The sequence below is a fragment of the Rhinatrema bivittatum genome, chromosome 16 (genome assembly GCF_901001135.1).
Source record: "Rhinatrema bivittatum chromosome 16, aRhiBiv1.1, whole genome shotgun sequence".
Lineage (NCBI taxonomy): Eukaryota > Metazoa > Chordata > Amphibia > Gymnophiona > Rhinatrematidae > Rhinatrema > Rhinatrema bivittatum.
Window position 1 is genome coordinate 15,845,749 of NC_042630.1, and position 25,886 is coordinate 15,871,634.

The 25,886-nt window shown below is 40.6% G+C and overlaps 2 protein-coding genes across 2 annotated transcripts in view; both read left to right on the forward strand.

Annotated features, from left to right (window-relative positions):
- Positions 1 to 8,972, forward strand: LOC115077423 (extracellular calcium-sensing receptor-like). The gene is made up of 6 exons (XM_029579712.1): positions 1 to 209; positions 959 to 1,250; positions 3,706 to 4,551; positions 5,639 to 5,866; positions 7,255 to 7,378; positions 8,053 to 8,972. The coding sequence occupies exons 1-6, from the start codon at positions 1 to 3 to the stop codon at positions 8,970 to 8,972; spliced, it is 2,619 nt and encodes an 872-aa protein (XP_029435572.1).
- Positions 8,973 to 20,248: 11,276 nt separating this feature from the next.
- LOC115077424 (extracellular calcium-sensing receptor-like) overlaps positions 20,249 to 25,886 on the forward strand; it is a 32,030-nt gene continuing 26,392 nt past the window's right edge. The window contains exons 1-2 of the mRNA XM_029579714.1: positions 20,249 to 20,457; positions 22,010 to 22,301. Coding sequence (XP_029435574.1) covers positions 20,249 to 20,457; positions 22,010 to 22,301 — 501 coding nt within the window. The remainder of the gene's footprint in view (positions 20,458 to 22,009; positions 22,302 to 25,886) is intronic.

Sequence of the window (25,886 nt, forward strand, 5' to 3'; positions counted from 1 at the left end):
ATGGCACTTCTTGGGTTGATGGTTCTGCTGGTGATGCCCCGTCCTCTCTACAGTGCCTTCTCCCTGTCTCCGAGCTGCATCCTCCAGAGCCAGAATGAGGTGGGCTTTGTGCAAGATGGGGATATCCTGATTGGAGGATTAATTCCAGTGCACATCAACTGGCTGAAATCAGACTATCAGATCACTGGACAGCCTGATCTCTGCAATACGTAAGATATTTGCTTTTCATGTTTACTTTGTCTCCTGCACTTTTCTAAATGTCTCCTCTCTGCAGGTACAGTCTTTTGTGTCTCTGCTTTGTGATTCCCTTGGATACTGACTGGGTGTGTGTGTGTGTCTCTGGGAGAAATGTGTCTCTTTGCATGTGTGTGTGTGTATGTGTGCATTTGCTCTATGATGTTTCACCATGCTGCTTGTGTCTATCTATGTCTCAGCTCCCTGACTTCTTGAGTGCATCTTTAATCTATGACTCCCAGATCAAACCTGCCTCAGTTTATTGGCTATAAACCACATTGCTTGACCCAGTCAGTTGCTTTAGTTTTTCACTTTGCATTTTTTGCTATCATTACATCATCAGACGTTCACCTGGTCTTCATCTGATGATGTCACATGCAATTAAGCAAAGCTTGATATTTAGAAATCAGTCAAAATATTTGCTGTTATTAAGTACGAATTCTCTAATGCTACTAGACATACAAGTTGAAGTCAACAGTAACTGACTAAGCTGCATCACACTGCTATAGCTAGGGACTGGAATTCCTGATTCCTTATGGGAAATGAGAAGACAAAGCCCTCAATGAATTTGCTAGAAGACAAAGAAAACAAGGTCTACAAACTAGGCAGATATAATCTGAAAGTCATAAGACAAAAATACAAAGACTTGAGGCAACCAGAGATGATTATTACCCTCACATCATTGGACACACTGCCTAAGTGTGAAATTCTATTTTATCTTCAGATTAGACACCAAGGACTATAGCTGGGTGCAAGCATTAGTGTTCTCCATTAATGAAATCAACCAAAACCAAACCCTTCTTCCCAACATCAGCCTGGGCTTCCAGATCTATGATACTTGCTACTCAATCACTAGAGCTCTGAGGGGCACCATGTGGATGCTGACAGGACAGGAGAAGCCTATCTTAAACTATCGATGCCAAAGCCAGGCTTCGTTGGCTGCCATTATTGGAGAATCCAGTTCCACCTGTTCCATTTCCATGGCGAGAGTCCTGGGACTTTACAAGTACACCCAGGTAAGGCATGGTCTCCTTACCTGAAATTTCAACATATTTAATGGAATGATAACAATGGTGGTTCTAAAGACCAAGATTACTACAAGCACTCATAGTCCAATAAAAAATTATGAAAAGTTGTACCTTTCATTATTCTCAAGAATACATAGTAACATAGTGATGATGGTAGAACAAGACCAAATGTACCTTCTAGTCTGCCTAGCAATTTTCTTATGATAGTAACTGCTATTACATGGTGGTTACTGCCATATTTCTGTTAAGGGTAGTAACTCCTGCTCCATGCAGGTTACCCCCAACCTTATATTAGGGTAGTAATGTTTACAATCAAAACCAAGCAACTGTCAAACACATAACAAATTACTGCTAGCCACATTTTTACGGGGTGAGCAGCCTTCTTGAAAATTCAGTCGATGCTGCTTGAATGTGTTTTGCTTTAGGACTTGGCCATAGAAGCAATCCTGTACTTTTTCCCTCATGTTTTCATATCAGAAATGAAATAAAGTGTACATTGGTGTAAACTGCATGGAATGGCAGTTACTAATCTTAACAAAAGGCATGGGATTTCTACACCTAACCAATTAGCCTTATCCTTTTGATGCAGCTACAATATTGTTCTCTGCTTTGGCAGTGAGGTCAAAAAGGGGAATTGGATTCAGATGGCAGTCAGTGCTGATATGCATCTGATATTCAAACATGATAGAAAAAGTGCAGGATTGCTTCTACTGTGAAGTACTAAAAGAAAACACATTCAAGCAGCATTGATGGAATTTTCAAGAAGCTGCTCACTCATCAATGTTGTCTCACTCTTCAGCCTTATAAAGGGCCATCACAGATTTCTCTTCCTTGCCTCAGCATCGCAATGTCTATACCATGGTGTAGTGTGTATTGCTGCTTCGGCCTGCATTTTTGTTCCTGATCTTGCCTTGTTCTCTTCAACCCAGCATTGCCTCGTACTCTTCTGCTCAGCATTGCCTCGTCCTCTTCTGCCCAGCCTACCATTTTTTCTTCAGCCCATTCTGTTCAGTGTCTTCTCCTCATCTTTCCTTGGACAGATCTTGGTACTGAACTCAGCCTGGATCTCATTACCCTTGCTTGCTGCCTGTCTCTGACCCCAGCCTGGTTCTGGATCTTCTCTTCTGCATATGCCCCAGAGACTGCCACCTAAGACCTGGTGGCCCCCGGAACCCAAAGGCGCAACCCAAGGGAAAAGGTGCTGGTATAGGCGAAGCTTCCATCCAGTCTCTGCAGCTGTCCACTTCGCCAGTGGTGAGGACCAACAGGGTCCTCCCTATAGGTTGAACAAATCTTATCCCAGCACAAGGGTCCACATTGCTTTGCCCACTTTACATTGCCAGACACTATTACCCCAAGGTCCCTGTCCCAGTCCGTGCACATTAGTCTTTCAACCCTCATCACAATCTCTTTTGAATTACTGCACCCCAGATACATGATTCTGCACGTCTTAGCATTGAATCCCAGATGCTAAATCTTCGACCAGTCTTCAAGCCTTCTTTAATCACTTTTCATTATCTCTACTCCTTCAGGAATGTCCACTCTTTTGTAGATCTTAGTATCATCTGCAAGTAAGCAAACTTTACTTTCTATCTCTTCCGTAATGTTTCTCACAAATATATTGAACAGGTCTGGAGCTCTGGGATTTCATTGAGGTCATAGTGTAGGAATTAGGAAATTCATGTCATAATAAAAATGCCTGGCTTCAGAATAAAACTGATCTCCGGGTTCCAATTTGTTTCCGGAGCAAACTCCTAAATTCAGAGTAATATGACCAAAATAATCTGACATGAAACCAAAGCTTCCTCGTTTAGGTGTTTTATCACACAAAGTGCAATTTAAACAGAAAGGTAAAAAAGCAGTTTGCGCTTCTCGTATCCTACACAGGCAACTTGTTATATACTTTTCATTTTCATTACCCATGTATACAACAAATCAATACATTATTATCCATTTCCTTGCATCATTGTTTCATGACATCATCATCTCATAGAGCCAATCAGGCACAAGATTTTCTCATGCTGCACCAACGTTTTGGAATAACCTCCCCCCTGAACTATGTCAGATGTCTGATTATAAGTCTTTTCATAACCATTTAAAGGCCCATTTATTTAAAAAAGCTGTTACATTTCCATAGACTATTATTTTACCATTGTCTTATTCCTGCTTCACTTTCATCATTGTTTTATTTGTTTCATTTTTTTGTCTGCTGTTAATGATTATTTGTTTGTATTTTTTGTTTTATTTGCTATGATTTTACAATTTCTAATCTACGTAGAACAAAACTGATGGCAATTGGGCACAATATAAATGACAGCAAATAAATAAATAAATAATAAATAAATGATATTAATCTGAATGATACTAGAATTTTGGAAAGTTATCTGTGTATTTCAGGAGATCTGACCTTTCTTCCCCTTCACTGAACCTTCTGCTCTTTCAGTTAAGTTATTTCTCAACGAGTCCAGTGCTGAGTGACAAGTTCCAGTTTCCATCTTTTTTTCGGATGCTTCCCAGTGATGATGTCCAAGCTCTGGGACTGGCCCAGATGGTGGCCCACTTTGGCTGGACATGGGTGGGGCTGCTGTCTAGCGCAGGTGACTATGGGACTCTTGGATCTCAGATCTTGAAAGTGGAGCTCTTGAAGCTTGGCGTCTGCATTGCCTTTCATGAAACATTCCCTATAGTCTTCACGACCCTGGATCTCAAACTCATCTTGGAGGTGGTCAAGAGATCATCTGCTAAAGTCATACTGGTTTATTCTTTAATTGCTTATTTGATACCTGTGGTAGAGGAGCTATCCAGAGCAAACATTACTGGTAAGGTATGGATCACCTCTGACGGTTGGTCAGACACCTTCCACCTCTTAAAGAGACAATACACTAATATTATGAGTGGCACCATTGGTTTTGCAGTTCATGAAGGCGAGATGCCAGGGTTCAAAGAGTTCCTCCTCAAACTTCGTCCTTCCACATCTCCACATGACATATTTATCAAACCATTATGGAAGGAGATCTTCAGGTGCCAATGGCCTGACCCTGAGAACAGCTTTGCCACCTTGGCCACTATGGACGTCAGCACATCCATGCCCATGTGCTCGGGCGCTGAGAAGCTGAAGGAGTTTAATGGTAAAATGCCACCTGAATTTGACATGACAACCAGCTACAATGTCTACAATGCAGTTTACTCTGTGGCCCATGGCCTTCAAGACATGCACTCCTGTGTGCCGGGGGAAGGGCCCTTCATCAATCACACGTGCGCTGACATAAGGAATTTCAAACCATGGCAGGTAAGAAACAGCAGTAAGTGTAATGTTTGTATGGGGAGGACAAGTTTCAAAGCAATTTACGCCTGCATCAAAAACATTTTATCCATGCTAATTACCCTTCCTGAATATGGTGTTGTAACTCAGTAGAACTCATAAATAATTAAATACATAACTTACATTTAACAAAATGTATGTAAGTAATTGTACACATCTCTTACTCTCCTGCCTTAATGATCTTCCAGAGCACAAAGTCCTTTAGGGTCCAGTCTGTTTCATATGTAGAAATAAAAACATCTGAAAGCTGCTAGTGAATGGGTACCATGTTGTATTCTATCACCCAGCAAGCAACACAAAAGAGTTGCATGGTGCCAGATGCATGATATTATATGTTGCCCCAGAATCCAGTCGAAACGAATGTAGCATATTATTTTATCTGAGGTTCACAAGCCATTTGTGTCCTGCTGCTTGCATAGTGCCTGAGAATTCCATTGAGAAGACCACATCAGTACTGAACAAGTTTGCATCATCTGATCCTGATATCTTCTCCGACTTACATGTTGCTTACTCGCTGTATTTCACCTTTTACTCGACAGACACATTCTCGCAAAATGTTTTAGGCTACTGTATGACCTGCATGTTTTTCCATTTGCCAGCAAAATTCTACCTGCAGAAAAGGCAGCTGCAACTGACCACACATACTGTGTAATCGAAGCATGTTTTAAAGCAAAAGTACACTCATATTTTCACATTCAGAATTGGTGCAGAGTCCGCTGGCAAAAACTTGCACGGCCTTTGTCCCCTTGTGAATAGATGAAAATTGTCTCCTATACAATAAAACATCAATGGTTAGTCAATCTACCTCTGAGCCCTTGAATTCGGCTTTCCAGGACAGAGCTTATACATACTGGTGGGACAGATGATTGAGGAAACTTCTCTTGCTGTCAACCTCCTCCATAAATGAAGAGAGGATTACGGTTTCCTGAACATCTGGCACAGGGTTTTTCACTTAAATTCATTTTACCATATTGGAAAAAGCAAATGAGTAACTGCTGCATTGCATGCCTACACTATTAGCACGACTATGATTCTGAACATTTTTTATTCCCAGCTCCTACATTACATGAAAAAGTTGCACTTTGTGAACAAGATGGGGGAAGAGATGTACTTTGACAACAAAGGCGACTCTCCTGCTGTATATGACATTGTTAACTGGCAACCAAATCTTGATGGTAGCATCCAATCTGTGAAGGTGGGAAGCTTTGATTCTAGAGCATCCAAAGGTCAAGAGTTGTCCATCAACATGAGCGCCATCCGATGGAATACCCAACGCACAGAGGTACAAACCCAATATATACAAAGCAAGAGCTGGAATATACTGTGGAACCCATTGTGAAGTCTGGAAATATGAATCTTGTGTTGAGCAAGCCATTTAGCCTCTCCCTCTCTGCTCTTTTCAAACTCTTTTTATTCATCATCTCTACAGTGTATCATCTGATACGTTTTATCACCTACACACCTGTAGACCCTAACAGGTTTCAGCACGCCTCTTCCTCATGGGATGATGTTAAACGAGGCTTCTTACTTCCTTCTACTTAACCTCTCTCTCTCTCGCTGCCAATTCCTTTTACCTGTAGCATGTGCAAGCCCTCCTGCAGATTCTTCTGCTTTGCAAAACACTACAGGGTAAAGTTAGAATGAGAAACATTCTGTAAGGTCAAGTGATTTTCCTTTAAAATTATCAATGAGTAGCAGAGTCACCATCCTGTAAACATACATGTTCTGGGGTTTCAAAGCAGAATATTTTCAACAATTTTTTTTGTGGCTATGGAATGAAACAGATCTCAGGGAACTTTGACTGTTGGTTTGTTTTTGCTTTTCTTGGTAATTTTCAAATGGTGTTCTAGGACTCTTATTCAATAAAGATGTTTTCCACCGGCCAAGAGTGGGAAAAATAGTCCTATTCACTAAGAACCAGAGAATGTATGTAGAAAAACGGTCTTTTAACTTAAATTTTAAATGCAGACTTATGCACATGAATCCATTTTGAAAACTGGTGGATTTGTGCAGAACCGGCAAAGACTTACACTTGCTCCCGAAGGGTAATTGTATATGTATATTCACAGGCATACTTTCCAAAATCAAAAGTGTATGCCTGATTAGTTTCCCTGCCCCAATTCCGTGCCCTAGAATGCCACCTTCTAGAGCACGTGAAAGCACATGCAAAATCACCTCTGCATATACTTTTATGTGCACAACCCCTAGGAATATTGAAAAGCCTGTTTACCTGCATAAAGCCAGGTTTTATGAGGATAACATATTTGGGAAAATTCAGCCCTTAAGGTCCTGAAGGAGCACAGTTTTCAAAACAATTTATGAAGCTAAAAAGCATTTCTCCCGTGTTAATCGACCATCTAAAAATTTTATTCCTGCAAATGAAGCTAAAATTCCACACAGTGCTCTAGTACACCTATGCTGTTAGCTACGATGGAAGGAGGCTGCATTTAGATTGCAGGAGGGAAAGCATGCAGAGAGATGCATTTTCAAATCGTCCGGTATACTTTTCCAACAAAACTCTACCCACGGAAAGTGGCTTGCAGCCGCTTTCCCTTCCTTCTCAGAACTCTGCAGTTATTATTTTGTCAATAAACATTCCTTTTTATGAATGCTCTTTTCAATATAGGTTGCATCTACAAATTATTTCCTTCTCTCTCCGTCCGCTCCCAGGTACCGCGCTCCGTGTGCAGCGAGAGCTGTGGCCCCGGGTACAGGAAGGCGGCCCAGCAGGGGCAGCCCCTCTGCTGTTTCGACTGCCTCCCATGTGCAGAGGGGGAGTTTTCTAATGTAGTAGGTATACAGTGCCAGATTGTGGCATTTATTGGATTTCATGAAAGTGAAAATAGGAAAGTTTTATGTCCAGCTGATAACTGCCATTGAGGTCTTACAAACGAATCCATGATCTATTGGTGTTGCAGTGACCCAATCCATTCAACAGTACCAAAGGGACACCGACTAACAGTGATTCCTGTTCCATTTAGGAGGTGACGTCTGCTCTGTAATCTTGAAAGGAAGTAAAAAGGTGTAGTCAAAGCTAGGATCAACGCGTGCTGCTCTTAACAGCGCCCGAGTAGGAGCATGAATTCCTTGAGCATAGATAGCTTTTCAAGCATTGTGGCTATTGTCATGCCTGCTGGAGAAGGTACAAAGAGTGAATCTGCAGCCACCAAGATAAACATAATCCAAGATATTTCCTACCTCTTTATGACTTCACCCAATCACATGAGTGATGTTTTTGCTGCAATCTATTACTTGTAAATATGTTCTCACTAAAAAAAAAAAAATCAGTAAATTCCAAATGTGTGACACGATGAAATACAGTGATAAAAGCATCATCTGTAACTGACAGGTACTTCCATGCTCAGTTTAGAAATATTTCCTGTTGCTTCTCTAGAGAGAGTTACTCACCAAGGCAGAGGGGAAGGACTCATGCCATATATCATGAATCTCTTAATTTCTGATCTCCAGACTCAACTATCTGTTGGCAGTGTGCAAGCGATCAGTGGCCCAATGAGAGAAGAAATGAATGCATCCCAAAGAGAATAGAATACCTCTCCTATCAAGAAGTCCTGGGAACCATTTTGGCTCTTGTTGCCATTTCCTGCTCCATCACCACAGCTACCATATTATGGGTTTTCATCAAGTACCGAGATACACCCATCGCCAAAGCCAATAACCGAGAGCTCTCCTTCCTACTCCTAGGGGCACTGATGCTGAGTTTTCTCTGTTCTCTGCTGTTCATTGGGGATCCTCAGCAAATAACCTGCTTGCTTCGTCAACCTGCCTTCGGCACCATATTTGTCCTCTGTGTCTCTTGTGTGTTGGCCAAGACTATCATGGTAGTCATTGCCTTCAATGCCACCAAACCCAACAGTAACTTGAGAGGATGGGTGGGTCCCCGGGTCCCAATTGTTACAGTTAGTGCTTGTACATTTATACAGGTCTTCATTTGTGTCACCTGGCTGCTGATCTGCCCTCCCTTCCCAGAGAGGAACATGAAACTGAAGACTGGCATTATCATATGGCAGTGCAATGAGTGCTCAGATGTTGCATTCTGGTGCATGCTGGGATACATGGGACTCTTGGCATGCGTCAGCTTCTTGGTAGCCTTCCTTGCACGCAAGTTACCTGACAGCTTCAATGAAGCCAAATGGATCACATTTAGCATGCTTGTGTTTCTGAGCGTCTGGCTGTCCTTCATCCCAGGCTATCTGAGCACTCAGGGGAAAAACACAGTCGCTGTGGAAATCTTTGGGATCATCTCTTCCAGTGCAGGGATTCTCGTTTGTATTTTCTTACCCAAGTGTTACATCATGATACTGAGACCTGACATGAACACCAGGGAACAACTTTTAGGGAAAGGTACTGGGAACAAAAAGAAGATATAGGCCATCTTGCATTCTGTCATACTTCTTCATTTAGTAAAATAAAGTGACTCAAACAAAAAATGTAGAGAAATGGCATAATAGTGAAAATCAGAAAATCCCATAGATGCATCTTTTGAAAATTATTTTAAACATCAATTCAGAATATTATAGGAAAAGATTTGAATCACAAAAATAGGAAGTGAAAGAAAAGGTAGCTCATAAATTGTTATCAAAAGGCTTCTGGAGACATTACAAGTAAGACTGGAAGTGAGGTAAACCTCAATCAATTTTCAGAATGGTGTTTTCATGAGGAGCTAAGGCAATGGGGGCCAGATGGGATACATCCAAGGGAACTATGGTCTCCCCAAGATGGAGGAGTAACCTAGTAGGCTATAAACAAGGGAGAGTGGGGTTCAAATCCAGCTGCTGCTCCTTGTAATCTAGGACAAGTCTCTTTACCCTTTATTGCCTAAGGTCCAAACTTAGTACCTGATTCATTAAGATAGATGCAAAATGGGAGAAAAGCCTTCATGAATCTGGCCTTTAGATTGTAAGCCTTCTGGGGATAGGGAAATATCTGAACACAATCTGTTTGAAGTGCTGAAAAGCTGAATATAAAAATCAGATAAATAAATAACAAATGTCCTGGTGGTCTTCTGACTGACCTTCTCAATACTTCTTTAGAGTTAGCAGTGGTTATTGAGATGGGTGAGCATGGTTAGTAAATATGCAAGTAAGGAGTAGGCTGGAACTAGAGCAGTCAGTCTGACCTCTCTAGTGAGCAAATTATTGGAATCTCTGCTAAAACAGAGGAGAGTGCAATTTTTGGAATACAATGGATTGCAAAATCCAAGGCAGCATTGTTTTAACAGAGGTAAATCTTGTCAGACCAATCTGATGAATTTCTTTGGTTGGGTGACCAGAGTGTTGGATGAAGGGAGAGCGCTAGACCTAGGGAACTTGGATTTCAGCAAGGCCTTTAACACGGTTCCGCACAGAAGCCTTATAAATAAATTGTGCACCCTTGGTATGGATCCTAGAGTGACTGAATGGGATAGAAACTGGCTGAGTGGGAGGCGACAAAGGGTAGTAGTAAATGGAGATTTCTCTGAGAAGAGGATTGTTACTAGGAGTGTGGCTCAGATATTGGTCCTTGGACCAATTTGTTTCAATATTTTTGTGAACAACATAACAGAAGGATTGTCAGGAAACGTTTGTCTTTTTGCCAACGATACCAAAATCTGTAACTGGGTGGATAGCCAGGAAGGTGAGGAAAACATGAGAAGAGATCTAGCAAAGCGCAAGGAATAGTTTAAGGTCTGGCAGCTAAGTTTTAATGCTAAAAAAATGCAGAGTAATGTATTTAGGGTGCAAAAACCCAAGGGAAAGTTATAGTATTGGAGGTGTAATTCTTCTAAGCACAAAGCAAGAGCGGGATCTGGGGGTAATTGTATCTGATGGCCTTAAGGTGACCAAACAGGTGGATAAAGCAATGGCAATGCTAGAAAGATACTTGGCTGCATAGGGAGAGGAATGGTCAGCAGAAAAAGGGAGGTGATATTGCCCCTGTATAGGTGGCCGATGAGACCTCATTTTGAATTCTGGAGACCACACCTTCAAAAAGATATAAAAAGGATGAAGTAGGTTCAGAGAGTGGCTACTAAAATGGTCAGTGGCCTTTGTTCTAAAGCATATGAGAATAGATTTAAAGATGTAAACATTCACACCATGGAGGAAAGGTGAGATAGGGGAGATATGATAGAGACATTCAAATATCTCAAAGGTTTCCATGCACAGCAGGAGAGCTTCTTTCAATGGAAAGGAGGCTCTAGAACGAGGGCCCATGTGATGAGGTTGAAAGGGAGTAGACAGTCGTAATCTTAGGAAACATTTCTTTACAGAGAGGGTGGTGGAGACAAAAACAGTATCTGAAATCAAGAAAGCATGGAATAAATATAGGAGAATTATAATGCTAAATTAATTGGATGGATGAGCAGACTGGATGGGCCATACATCATGCTTCTGTTTTATAACTCTGTAATCATTACTAGCAAAAAAATTTCCAAAGCATCTGTGATCTTGTCTCGAGCTTACAGAGTTTAAAGTATAGATAATAACACTGAATCTCCAACAAAGGTTCCTTGTTTCACCCTTAACAGGCATCTTCGTGGGGTGGGTCTAACTTGCATAGAACATAGTTTAATCAGCAGACACTGACGTGTACATTAAAGTTTATATGAAGTTCCATTTACCTGAAAACTTCAGATCCAAAAATCACTGTTCCTGCGTCTTAGGGAACACACTTCTGTAACTTTGTGCTTGATAAATCACTCCCAAATTTTAGAACAAACCTGTGAAAAAAGGCAAAAAAGAATTATTCTATGAAAACAAAAAATCTTTAGAATGATCTATCCCGATATATTGATAATAATTACCTCTTACCAGACAGCTTCAAACTTGTATCAATTGACAGCATCCATACCAAGTAATGGAAATGCCTAAGAATTTAAAAGGGTGATGTCATCGGTCAATAACGCCAAGTGCCTGTGTTCTCTAATGGTGTCAGCTGGTCATTATAAAAATGTCTGCCATTCTATTTCTTAATCAAGGCCTTATTAGTATGAATCAGGTCATTCAACAGATTGTGCACCCTCACGGAGGCAATATTGCAGAGGTGTTACAGCAATGGGAACACAGATTTATTTTTTATTAGAAATCTTTACATCCAAAATGTCTTACTTAGCCGGCTAGATGCCTTTGTATATTCACCCCTAAATGTACAATTCCTGACTGCTTCAGTCCTCTTTTCCTTGTGGAAAGAATAATTTTTCCCCTTTCCCCAAGCTCCAGACTCCTTTTGAAAGATGAGAGACTGGACTTATCTGACTCTCCACTCCAAATCTGCCTCAAGAGACAAAGAGATGGGCTTCGTCTCCATTTTGTTTGGCCTCACCTCCTCACTAGAATCTTCTCTGGCTTCTCTGACCAGCACCCAGGACTGCACCAGCTCTGCTACTATGGGGATTTATATTAAAAGCTCTGAGCGTGCCGTACCATTGGTACTTTCTACTTGCTCTAAAATGACCCAGGTTTAAAAATTCACTTGCAGGTCACCTGTCATCTCTCCATCCTCACTCAAAATTCAAACTACATTTTTTAGAGAGGACAAGGAAAAACATATTTTTTTGCACAAGTTTCATTGTATGTGTAACCCTTACCCCAAGGGCGCACAATCACATTTATAACCTCTGTGGCCGCTCCAGCTAGCTGACTCCTTCTCGGCTTGACTATTGATCCCTGGGGGGATTCTTTCTATGGGGAGTGAGTCTCGCCTATGGCCCAAGCAGTGAGAAGGAACTTTAGTGTGTATTTTTGGCATCCCCAGGAGGGAGATGCTGTGACAAAACGGGCAGGACCAGGAACTGGGTGTTAAATAATAATTTACTGATTCATAAGGGTAAATAAAGTCCATTATTCAGAAGTGTGAGATTACATATGACTGATGGTTCAGGCATTTCTTTCGGTGTAGTTTAGGTGTCCTTTGTTACAGACATCTGGGAAGAGTCCATGGTGATTTTAAATGCGCATAACTCTCCCAGTGGCTGCAAGGGATTTCTATGGAAGGGGTCCCACTTGCATTGCAAAAATCCTACCTTTAGGCTTCCTCTTCCCCTTAGACACCCAGCCTGTCCTGGTTCTTTGATGTGCAGATATCCAGATGGGGTCTCTTCCTCTTGCTCTCTCTTTCTTTGGTTCATTTTCATTGGCCGTTACTTCTGGGATTTCTCTTGTAAAAATTAGGGGGATCAGGTTATTTCTCAGCACTGCCATCCCAGGCGGGGGAAGGGGGATCCAAAACTCTCCACACTTAAGTCAAAGTCCAAATCATTCTTTCAAAAGTTACAATGGACATCTTCTCTGCCCTCACTGTCTTTCGCAGCAGGATCTGTCACTGGTGCTCGCCTACCTAGTGAGTAGAGTAGGCTCACAGGTCATTGGTTCCCTGAAGAGAGCCCCTTCATCCCAAAGGGGAATCAGGCTTAAAATCTATCTCTCTATAAAACAGGAGAAGGACCCTCAGGCAGGGAGTGCAGTGGGAGGTGTCACTTCTAAAAGAAAGCCCTTGGGGTGAGACTGGGAGGACTCACATGAGTGTGGAAAAAATACATCTTGCTCTTTGACTTCTCTCTAACCAAATCTCCCGGTGTCTTAAAATGGCTGAGCTAAATAGCGCTGAGTTATCCAATCAGAACCTCCAGGTGGGAAGGACTGAAGGGTATGGATGGCTCCCTTTCTAAGTGTATTATAAGGACAGGGAGAGTGGCATATAGTGGCCAGACCGGGAGAACCTGCCACATATTGGCCCCTCTGTAATAATTGTGCTTCTGTGCTTATCACTGGTTCTCGTCAGCGACGTTGTATGCATCACTTAGAGTAGGCGTCTTTATCTCACTGTGCCTCACAACTGTCATTGGCTTTTTAATAATAATTTCAATAATGCAATATTGCCCTTCCTTCTGCCCTCTCCTCACTGGAGGTTTTGATGCCACCTAGGCAGAAGAAAATGCATCCACATCACCCACCCCAGACACAGCTCTTCTTCTGAATTATCTGGCTTGCTGGGATGCATCCTAATGCACAAATCCTAATTGTTCATAGTATTGTCATTGACACAGAAGTCTGCAGATTCCCTACCCTCACTGGGCCTTGGCTTTGGACCTTTCTGCCTTCAGTCCCAGCAGGCGTGGTGCAATGCCAAAACATGATAAAAGTCTGTGCACAACTCACGAAAAGGACAATTACCAAAAACCCTGATTAATTTCTCTGGGGTTTAAGGATCCCTGCCTCCCAAGGACCATGGTTGCTATCTGAACATCCAAATGCTTGAAGCTTTCACCTCCACTCCTCTCTCCACACCTTCTCTGACCTCCTTTGGACTCCTGGAACACTGGATGAAAGCACTGCTCCTCCAATGTGACAGAGGCCGGCCAATGGCCCTGATAGCCCCTGTCACACAGTAAGGGCAAAGGGCCATTGGCGCCATTTTGATTACTGGCAGCCGACGGCCCGAGAGTGGGAGATTGCTCCCGGGATCCCCGCTGGACCACTAGGGACTTTTGGTAAGTCTTGGGGGGGAGGGGGTTGGTTGGGCAAGTCTTGGGGGGTCAGGAGGGTGGGGGGGTTGCAATTCATTAAATTTGAAGGGTTGGGGTGGGTTTTGTTTTGTTTTGTTTTTTTTTTTTTTACAACCCCATTGTAATTCGGGGCAGGTTTCGGGCTTCGTTTCGGGGGTGGGGGAGGTAAACGAAATAAAATCGGCCCGAACTGCAGAAAATGAAATTTCCCGCGACGGGCTGATAACGAAGGCCGAACCAAAAGGTTGAGGTGAATAATATCTCTACAGGCCACTTACTTCTCCATTAACCTCAAGATGTCCTGATTTACCTTTCTACAAGTAAAAAGTACCCTTGGAATTTGACATATTTTAAAAATTTCCCCCCTTAGTAGAGTTTTAGAATGTAGGTTGGGAGGAACATTTTCAAATGGATCTTTTTGAGTTAAAACAGATTAACACAGAAGGGGATGTTGTAAAAATTCCCCTCCTTCTAATGCAGCTAAAAGTACATGCCAGAAAGGGGCGGGGCCAGGTGTAGGGAACGTACGCATGGGGATTTCATTTTGAAGGCTCCGGGTGTGCCTACCATGAGCACTTTCCACTTGCTGTAAAGATGGTGGAAAATCCATACATTTATTTATTTTATTTTACATTGTTTATAATCTGCTTAAGCAAACATAATGCACAAAACAGTTTCCAGAATTCACTTGCAGGTCGCCTGCCATCTCTCCACGCTCTTTCAAAATTGTTCGTTACATTATTTTGTAATGAGGACAAGTAAAACACATTCTTTACACAAGTTTCATGGTAAGGACCCCTCTATATAATCTTGTGCTTCAGATCCAATCTCTGGCTCTTGTCAGGGACTCTGTGCGTGTGATCTTGGGTAAGTCTCTACCTCACTGTGCCTTACTTTACACAACTGTCATTGGCTTTTTAATAATAATTTAAAATGCAATGATGTTTTTCCTTCCACCTTCTCCTTACTGGAAGCTTTGAGGCCACCTAGGCAGAGGAAAGTTCTGCCTGCTCACCCGCCCCAGAAATGACTGTCTTCTGAATTATCAGCTTTGCTGGGATGCAGTTTGATGCACAAATCCTAATTGTTAATAGAATTATCATTGTTATTGACAGGTTTGCACATCCCCTACCCATGCTGTGCCTCAGCTTTGCATATTTCTGCCCTTCATTTTCATAATCAACTGAAATCAACAACAATGACTCTCTTCCTCCTCCGATGGGATCTAGAAGAAATGACAGACAATTACAGGATAATTATCTCTGGAGAGAGATCTCTCCCTGTCAGAGGGTGGGGAGGAAAAGTATAAATGTGGGCAGGATCCGGGGGCAATCACCACTGCGGTGATACGTCCGGTCCTGGGGAGTCACCGGGAAGGGTCAGACAGTCTGAACTCTACAAGGATACGGCCAAGCAATACTGATTTCAGGTACTAGAACAACATCTCCCATTTGCTTCTGGTTCAGGTATTTCTCTGCTTTTGCAGCACGGCTCTTAAAAAGATCTCATCCCTTCACTTCCAGGGCAGTGTGTGTGCAGATAATGGGGGTTAAAAATTACAAATAGGATGGCAACACCTTACAGACTCCAGTTCAGGAAAGCTCATGCCTCAATAATTCAGGGAGTCTATAAGGTGATCCCAGTCTCCTTGTTGTTATTTTGCTGCTACAGACTGCCCCTCTGGAAGTTTTGGTAACAGGAGAGATTTGCAGTGCGCACAAGCACTTTTAGACCTCGCACATTTGAAAATTAATAGCCACAAAGTCTGAGCATTAGATGCCTTTGAATGAAATGTAATTCTGTTCTATTTAATGCTATATATGTTATAAAATGGACGGCAAAATCTTCCAGAAATGAAGCGTTCCATCTTTCAGAACAGACTTCAATGTGTCATCTTTCAGTGACTAATGGAGATCTCAGTCTGTTTCAGCAGAGAAGGGGGCTCAATCTAATCTAAGGTCTTTTCAGTTGCTAACTACTACTATTCAAATGTTTATACATTGGAATCCAGAGAGGATATTTTCTATATTAGATCATTTATCTCTAGACTTCATTTACGTTTGATCTCACAAGAATATAGGAGGAAATTAAAACAACCAACATCATGCCAAGAAGATGAGTCACATCTATCATTGTGTCTAGAAAAAAAGTCTGGGGGAAGATGGACTCAAGTTACAATATTAGAGGAAATTTTCGTCCATACTTGCTTGCTAGAATGACTCATATATTTAATGCAGTTTTTAGGGGCTGTGCTCGTTCAGAGTCCATGATACCACAAAATCATTGATTCTTTAACGTGCCAAAGACTCCCCAGAATGTTCATCTTATTGACCTATTTTCCTACTTAATTGTGACATTAAAACTTTACCTAAGATCTCGGCTTCATAAAGATCAGATAAACAAGCTTTACCAGAGATAGTCAAGGTTCTGATAATATCAGAATAACCTCACATAGTTATCCATGAATTGAAAAAGTCACAAGTAGAAGCAGTAATCAAATCTTTGGATGCTAAAAAAGCTTTTTTTTTTTTTTTTTAATTCTTTATTTATGGGTTTTCAAAATAATTACAAGAATATATCTTGACTGAGATTACAGAATATGTCAACAAAGAAAAATATATTTCCATAATACATATAACATATATCATGGATAACCTAACATTCATTAGTTCTTTCATAGGAAATTAAAAGGGGGGGGAGATATCCAAAGGAAAATAAGAGAAGACATTATTGAAATACACATTATATATTTAAACCGGCATTAGGTGTTCTCACACATCTTTACCCCCTAATACTCATGTTATGGCCCTTCCATCTAAAAACTTTCTCAGTTGGTCTGGCATAAAGAAAACATATAAATTTCCAGAGTATTTTACAATACATCTACATGGAAAACGAAGGGCAAAGCTAGCCCCTTTGGCCAAGACCTCCGGGCGCATAGCTAAAAAAGACCTCCGACGTTGTTGGGTGGGACGTGAGAGATCAGGATAAACCCTCACTGCCCCCCCCATGAAATCATTATTCATATTCTGGAAAAAAGCTTTCATTAGGAAATTTTTTTCTTCCTCTGTATAGAATTGAACAAAAAGGGTAGCCCTTTCAATGATTTCCATTTCAGAATTCTCCAAAAATTGTGTCAAATTATTGGAAACATCTCCTCTCTCTCCTATGGCAATCTGAGAACTACTTCTAAAAAAGAAGAGTTTTTTCACTGTAGGAATCTTAGTTGATTCAATCTTGAGGATCTCCATTGCAAAACGCTTGAAAGTCACCAAACTTGGCTCCCCCATAACTCTTGGGAAATTGACCAGTCTTACATTTGCACAACGCAAATAGTTTTCATTTTCAACAGACTCCAGTCTCCTTTGAGAAGTTATACAATCCTTCATTATTGAGGAATTAAGGGACTGAGTCTGGTTGATTTTAGTAGTTAAATCTTGAGTGCATGTTAAGTGGTCTTGTTTCAATTGCAAGTGTTCCTTTTCCACAGTTCCCATTTTATTTTCAAATTTGCTGATCAACTGGGACTGAGTATTCAAAGTCCGGGCCATAGTAGCCATAAGTTCCCAAATGGCTTCAAGAGTAATAACTTCTGGCTTTTTAAACTTCAGGGGTTGCAGGATATTTCCCCCCAATTGCTCCCGTTGGTTTTCTCTAGCTGTTCCCAGAGAATCTCCATTCTTATCCTCGTCCCCTAATATCCTCGAGGAGCCTTCACATACATCCAACAGGTGGGGGGAGGGGAACCCTGCTCCAATCCGGTCAGAAAATCCCTCACGTTGATCTCCCGCGGCACCCTCAGCGTCCGGGTTTTCAACTCCTCTGTCCGGTCGGAAGGGAGAGCTGCTCAGAAGTCCCCGGGGTTCTGGTGGGCTCAGAGATATCTCGCCAGGCGATATCGCCGCTTCTCTCGGCTTCACCGCAGCGGCGTTTCGAGCTTCCACATTCGGGGACACCGACGTGAACTCGGTGATATATCGTTGCCCCGCCGGGCTGGGAAGGCTTGGAGGGTATACCCTTACCCTGCCTTTATGCTTGTGTGGCATTTTCGAAGTTTTAATGAAATTCAGAAAGAGTTTAACAGGAAAAAAAACAAGCGATCTGCGGAGCAACTCTGTTCAGCGTCTCATGCCGGCGGCCATCTTGGCTCCTCCCCCCTAAAAAAGCTTTTAATAGGGTTGAATGGAATTGTTTAAGAGCAGTATTGGAAACACTGAGCTTTGGAGCTAATTTTCTAAGTTGGATAAATTGTTGATATATGACTCCTAATATTAAAATTAAACTAAATGGGGTTATATCACAGGCTTCTCCTTAACCCATATCACCCACTTTTAGATGCAAAATGGTATAATGAGGTATCTAAATTCTCCACAAGTTTCCTCCTGGAATAATAAACAGATTTTCATCCATGGAGAGGAATCTGTTTATGCAGGCTGTCTATGTGGGGATATTGTACAAAGGGGTTCCAGTGACATGTTTCTGTGAGGACAAATTGATAGATAGGATTAATAATATGAGTTATATTGATGGAGTACAGGTAATCCCCATAGGAATCTTTGGTCTTTTTGGAAAAGCAAACAGCAAGTCATTCACAGTGAGAAATCTGTCCAGGGTGATGGCTGATTTTGAGGATTAGAGTCCCTTGGGTTGTCGGTGACAATGCCATGGAAGGTCAAGCAAATCAACTATAACCTTGTAGTTACAATTCATTTTCTGTCTGGGGCACTACATTGTTATGTATGTATGTATGTATTTATTTATTTATATTCAGCATTTCGTCACTTCAAAGCATATTCATTTACTGTGGGTATTTGAAGTTTTTCATCCACAGGCAAACCCCCCCCCCCAACATTTATTGTAACTGGCTAAACATTTTGGACATTATACATTAGGACAGACATTATCAACCCAGTCCTCAGGACACTCCCAGTCAGTCATATTTTCTGCCTCACTTAACAAGCTATATTCTTTTGAATACGGCCGATGAAGACTAATTTCATCCAACCATGAAAAGCCAAAGAACCTTAAACCTCACCAGAGATTTTTAAAAGATATCTGATGAACTTTAAAATTCTCCAGCCAAATATCTTTAATCAGGAATATTTAGTGGGATATTTAGCTAAATATTCAGGACAGGTTATCAGGCTAACTGTAGCCGGATAACTTGTTTCTTTGCTTTACTGAATATTTGGCACTGTATACTAGTGAAATTTGGAAACCATTTCTGGAATGGAATAAGAAGTTGGGAGTTTCTTTTGTGGTAAATTAAGAATAGTTCCTATAGATCAAAGATTTCTGAATGAATATACAGTATATGAGGAATTTATATTTTAATGAATTTTATTTATTTTTATTTTAATGTATTATTTAATATGAATTTTCCTTATGGATGTTGGGGAGAGATATTATTGTTTTTTAAATTTTGTTTATTTTATTTTGATTTTATTTTGGTTTTATCGGTCATGTTTCAATATTTCTTGTAGATATTGTTTTAGGTTGATTTGATATGTACTGTATGTTTACTGGTTACTCGCTTATAATTTTTGGATAGGTTGTTAAATATGTCTTAAATAAATATTATCATATTTTGATGCATTGATTAAATGTTTGCTGAAATATTTTATTGTTATTTTACAATTATCAATAAATATTCTTTCACAAGATAAAAAAGGAAAACAGAAAAAAATGAGAGACCAAGAGATGTTTTCTATATTGAAGTGTGAGATCTTGATTTTACATTCCATGAAATCAATGTTTTGTATTTTCATTATAAACATTTGATATTCAAGTGATGACAGAAAGAAAGAAAAAGAGAGTTCATGTATTACTTTCACAATACATATACATATTTACCGATGAAATTTCCTGAATCTCAGAGAGAGATTCATCAAGATATTATTTTGGGGACTGGGTTGGTGGAGGAAGGGGATTGATGAAACTTAACTTTTATTTGTTCTGGTGATTGCTAGCTAGGCACAATCTACTAAGGAATACCTATTAAATACAACATATAATAAGGTGACCTGTTTCTACACATCAGAGTTTGCACATATGAAGACTGAGAAACATTTTCCTATGCACTACGGACCCCTTCTCATTGTCTCAGGTGTTTTCACTGATTATTAATTTTTTCTCAGCCTGTTCCATAATCTAGACCGCATCATGGCACTTCTTGGGTTGATGGTTCTGCTGGCGATGCCCCCTTCTCTCTACAGTGCCTTCTCCCTGTCTCTGAGCTGCATCCTCCAGAGCCAGAATGAGGTGAGCTTTGAGCAAGATGGGGATATCCTGATTGGAGGATTAATTCCAGTGCACATCAACTGGCTGAAATCAGACTTTCAGATCACTGGACAGCCTGATCTCTGCAATACGTAAGATATTTGCTTTTCATGTTTACTTTGTCTCCTCAACGTTTCTAAATGTCTCCTGTCTGTAGGTACAGTCTTTTGTGTCTCTGCTCTGTGATTCCCTTGGATACTGACTGTGGGTGTGTATCTCTGCTTTCTAACTCTCCGGGAGAGATGTGTCTCTTTGCGTGTGTGTGTGTGTGTGTCTGTGTGTGTGTGTGCATCTGCTCTGTCATGCTTCATCATGCTGCTTGTGTCTATCTATGTCTCAGCTCCCTGACTTCTTGAGTGTATATCTTTTCTGTGACTCCCAAATCAAACCTGCCTCAGTTTATTGGCTATAAACCACATTACTGGACCCAGTCAGTTGCTTTAGTTTTTCACTTTGCATTTTTTGCTTTCATTACATCATCAGGTGTTCACCTGGTCTTCATCTGATGATGTGACATGAAATTAAGCAAAGCTTGATATTCAGAAATCAGTCAAAAATTTGCTACTATTAAGTACTATTAAGGATCTAGGTATCATAGTGGATAATACTTTAAAATCGTCGGCTCAGTATGCTGCAGCAGTCAAAAAAGCAAACAGAATGTTAGGAATTATTAGGAAGGGAATGGTTAATAAAACGGAAAATGTCATAATGCCTCTATATCGCTCCATGGTGAGACCACATCTTGAATACTGTGTACAATTCTGGTCGCCGCATCTCAAAAAAGATATAGTTGCGATGGAAAAAGTACAGAGAAGGGCAACCAAAATGATAAAGGGGATGGAACAGCTCCCCTATGAGGAAAGGCTGAAGAGATTACGGCTGTTCAGCTTGGAGAAGAGACGGCTGAGGGGGGATATGATAGAGGTCTTTAAGATCATGAGAGGTCTTGAACGAGTAGATGTGACTCGGTTATTTACACTTTTGAATATAGAAGGACTAGGGGGCATTCCATGAAGTTAGCAAGTAGCACATTTAAGACTAATCAGAGAAAATTCTTTTTCACTCAACGCACAATAAAGCTCTGGAATTTGTTGCCAGAGGATGTGGTTAGTGCAGTTAGTGTAGCTGGTTTCAAAAAAGGTTTGGATAAGTTCTTGGAGGAGAAGTCCATTAACGGCTATTAATCAAGTTTACTTAGGGAATAGCCACTGCTATTAATTGCATCAGTAACATGGGATCTTCTTAGTGTTTGGATAATTGCCAGGTTCTTGTGGCCTGGTTTGGCCACTGTTGGAAACAGGATGCTGGGCTTGATGGACCCTTGGTCTGACCCAGCATGGCAATTTCTTATGTTCTTATGTTCTGTAATGCTACTAGACATACAAGTTGAAGTCAACAGTAACTGACGAAGCTGCATCATACTGCTATAGCTAGGGACTGAAACTGCTGCTTCCTTATGGGAAATGAGAAGACAAAGCCCTCAATGAATTTGCTAGAAGACAAAGAAAACAAGGCCTACAAACTAGGCAGATATAATCTGAAAGTCATAAGACAAAAATACAAAGACTTGAGGCAACCAGAGATGATTATTACCCTCACATCATTGGACACACGCCTAAGTGTGAAATTCTATTTTATCTTCAGATTAGACACCAAGGACTATAGCTGGGTGCAAGCATTAGTGTTCTCCATTAATGAAATCAACCAAAACCAAACCCTTCTTCCCAACATCAGCCTGGGCTTCCAGATCTATGATACTTGCTACTCAATCACTAGAGCTCTGAGGGGCACTATGTGGATGCTGACAGGGCAGGAGAAGCCCATCTTAAACTATCGATGTCAAAGCCAGGCTTCGTTGGCTGCCATTATTGGAGAATCCAGTTCCACCTGTTCCATTTCCATGGCGAGAGTCCTGGGACTTTACAAGTACACTCAGGTAAGGCATGGTCTCCTTATCTGAAATTTCAACATAGTTAATGGAATGATAACAATGGTGGTTGTAAAGACCAAGATTACTACAAGCACTCATAGTCCAATGAAAAATTATCAAAAGTTGTGCTTTTCAATATCTCAAGAATACATAGTAGCATAGTAATGATGGTAGAACAAGACCAAATGGACCTTCTAGTCTGCCCAGCAATTTTCTTATGATAGTAACTGCTGTTACATGGTGGTTACTGCCATATTTCTGTTAAGGGTAGTAACTGCTGCTCCATGCAGGTTACCCCCAACCTTATATTAGGGTAGTAATGTTTACAATCAAAACCAAGCAACTGTCAAGCACACAACAAATTACTGCTAGCCACATTTTTAGGGGATGAGCAGCCTTCTTGAAAATTCAGTCAATGCTGCTTGAATGTGTTTTGCTTTAGGACTTGGCTATAGAAGCAATCCTGCACTTTTCCCCTCATGTTTTCATATCAGAAATGAAGTAAAGGGTAAATGGGTGTAACCTGCATGGAATGGCAATTACTAATCTTAAGAAAATGCATGGGATTTCTACACCTAACCAATTTGCCTTATCCTTTTGATGCAGCTACAATATTGTTCTCTGCTTTGGCAGAGAGGTCAAAAAAGGGGAATTGTAATCAGATGGCAACCAGTGCTGATATGCATCTGATATGCAAACATGAGGGAAAAGTGAGGGAAACGTGAGGCCAAGTCCTTAAGCAAAACACATTCAAGCAGCATTGATGGAATTTTCAAGAAGGCTGCTCACCCCCTAAAAATGTGGCTAGCAGTAATTTGTTGTGTGCTTGACAGTTGCTTGGTTTTGATTGTAAACATTACTACCCTAATATAAGGTTGGGGGTAACCTGCATGGAGCTGCAGTTACTACCCTTAACAGAAATATGGCAGTAACCACCATGTAACAGCAGTTACTATCATAAGAAAATTGCTGGGCAGACTAGAAGTTCCATTTGGTCTTGTTCTACCATCAATGATGTCTCACTCTTCAGTCTTATAAAGGGCCATCACAGATTTCTCTTCCTTGCCTCAGCATCACAATGTCTACACCGTGGTGTAGTGTGTATTGCTGCTTCGGCCTGCATTTCTGTGCCTAATCCTACCTTATTCTCTTCAGCCCAGCATTGCCTCATCCTCATCTTCTGCCCAGCCTACCCTGTTTTCTGCAGCCCATTCTGTTCAGTGTCTTCTCCTCATCTTTCCTTGGACAGATCTTGGTACTGAACTCAGCCTGGATCTCATTACCCTTGCTTGCTGCCTGCCTCTGACTCCAGCCTGGTTCTGGATCTTCTCTTCTGCGAATGCCCCAAATACTGCCACCTAAGACCTGGTTATACAAACACAGAGGGATATTACTCAAAGATTCTCAAAAATCAATAGTTTAAACTAAACCATCAGAGAACCATGCATATTTTATCACAAGACAATAAAGTATAAACATACAAAAATGTTTATTTGAGAAAAACACATCTATCTAGACATTAAAATACTACCTAATCATTCATACAATCATTCATTCATTAAAAACAAGAACAGTGCACAGTGCATTACTATTTATCTTTAAATGGACCGTTTTTCTGCAAAGAAGTGTACAGAAAAAAATTTCTTTTGAGTGTATTCATAATATAAGCACATAATTGTGCTTGTTGGTGCAGCTGATTTAAGAGCAAGATTATTATAAAGATTTAAAATAATATATACATTCATAATGCTGTGAAAATATACATTGCTAATGTGAGGTCCATCTTTTCGATGCACTGTTCTTGTTTTTAATGAATGAATGATTGTATGAATGATTAGGTAGTATTTTAATGTCTAGATAGGTGTTGTGTTATTCTCAAATAAACATTTTTGTATGTTTATACTTTATTGTCTTGTGATAAAATATGCATGGTTCTCTGATGGTTTAGTTTAAACCTAAGACCTGGTGGCACCCGGAACCTGAAGGCTCAACCGAAGGGAAAAGGGGCTGGTATAGGTGAAGCTTCCATCCAGTCTCTGCAGCTCTCCACTTCGCCAGCTAGTGGTGAGGACCAACAGAGTCCTCCCTGTAGGTTGAACAAATCTTATCCCAGCACAAGGGTCCACAATCCTAACACTATCACCTTGTCATATTGCTTTGCCACCTTTACATTGCCAGACACTATTACCCCAAGGTCCCTGTCCCAGTCTGTGCCCATTATTCTTTCACCCCTCATCACAATCTGCTCTTTTGAATTACTGCACCAGAAATACATGATTCTGCACTTTTTAGCATTGAATCCCAGCTTCCAAATCTTCGACCAGACTTCAAGCTTTCTTAAATCGCTTTTCATTATCTCTACTCATTCAGGCATGGCCACTCTACTGCAGATATTAGTATCATCTGCAAGTAAGCAAACTTTACTTTCTATCTCTTCCACAATGTCGCTCACAAATATATTGAACAGAACCAGTCCCAAAACCGATCTTTGTGGCTCTCTACTTAACACTGATCTCTGTTCAGAATAGATTCCATTTACCATTCCATTTATTTATTTATTATTTATTGAACGCTTTTATATACCGACATTCTTTTGCACATCACATCGGTTTACAGTAGAATGGAGAACTATGGAAGGGAAATTACATATTAACTATTTATTTATTTATTTATTTATTTATTTATTTAAAAACTTTTCTATACCATCGTTAAGTTAAATAACCATCACAACGGTTTACAGAAGGGCACAATAAAGAAAAATATGGGTGGTATAGATTACAAATTAATCATGTGCCATCATAGTACGGTAACAATTTAAAATAATAAACTGTGTAAGTTAATCCTGATTGTTAGGAACAAATTAGGCGATTTGATTTTAACATTAATATGCTTTTGTAGGTTACTAATAACAACTTCTAGCTTGGTGCATCCTTATCTATCAACTATTTTTCTCCTCTTTATCTTTATAAAATGCTTGTTTAAAAAGCCAGGTTTTCAGATTAGTTTTGAATAATTTCAGATTTGTCTGTAGTCTTATTTCGAGTGGCATGATGTTCCATAGTACAGGACCAGCCAGTGACAGTGCTCTTTCCCTTACTTGCGTGAGATGTGCTGATTTGACAGAGGGGACAGTTAGTAGAGCTTTATTTGCAGATCTCAGGTTTCTTTGTGGTACATGCAGCACAGTGCCATGTTAAGCCAGTCGGCTTTTTCATTGTGGATTAGTTTATGGATTATACAAAGTGCCTTATATTGTATTCTTTGTTCAATTGGAAGCCAGTGGAGTTCAGCAAGTGTTCCTGTAATGTGGTCACTCTTTTTTTTGCCAGTCAAAATTCTGGCAACGGAATTTTGCAATATTTGCAGAGGCCGAATTGTAGATTGAAGTAATCCTAAAAGCAGGGAGTTACAATAAGTGCTTACTTGTAGAACTGTGCAAAAATTGTTAATCGTTAGTAGAGGTTTTAGTCTTCTCAGGATCATTAGTTTTGCGTAACCTTCTTTTATTTTCTGTGAGATGTGTTGTTTCATGTTTAGCTCAGGGTCAATTATTACTCCTAGATTTCTAACTTTTATTGCTAACTCAGCAGT

Excerpts from the sequence above, each read along its gene's own strand:
- LOC115077423 (XM_029579712.1), top strand. The coding sequence starts at position 1 with ATGGCACTTCTTGGGTTGATGGTTCTGCTGGTGATGCCCCGTCCTCTC. Across the intron at positions 210-958 it reads CAGCCTGATCTCTGCAATAC|ATTAGACACCAAGGACTATA; the intron begins GTAAGATATTTG and ends TTTTATCTTCAG. Across the intron at positions 7,379-8,052 it reads GGAGTTTTCTAATGTAGTAG|ACTCAACTATCTGTTGGCAG; the intron begins GTATACAGTGCC and ends TCTGATCTCCAG.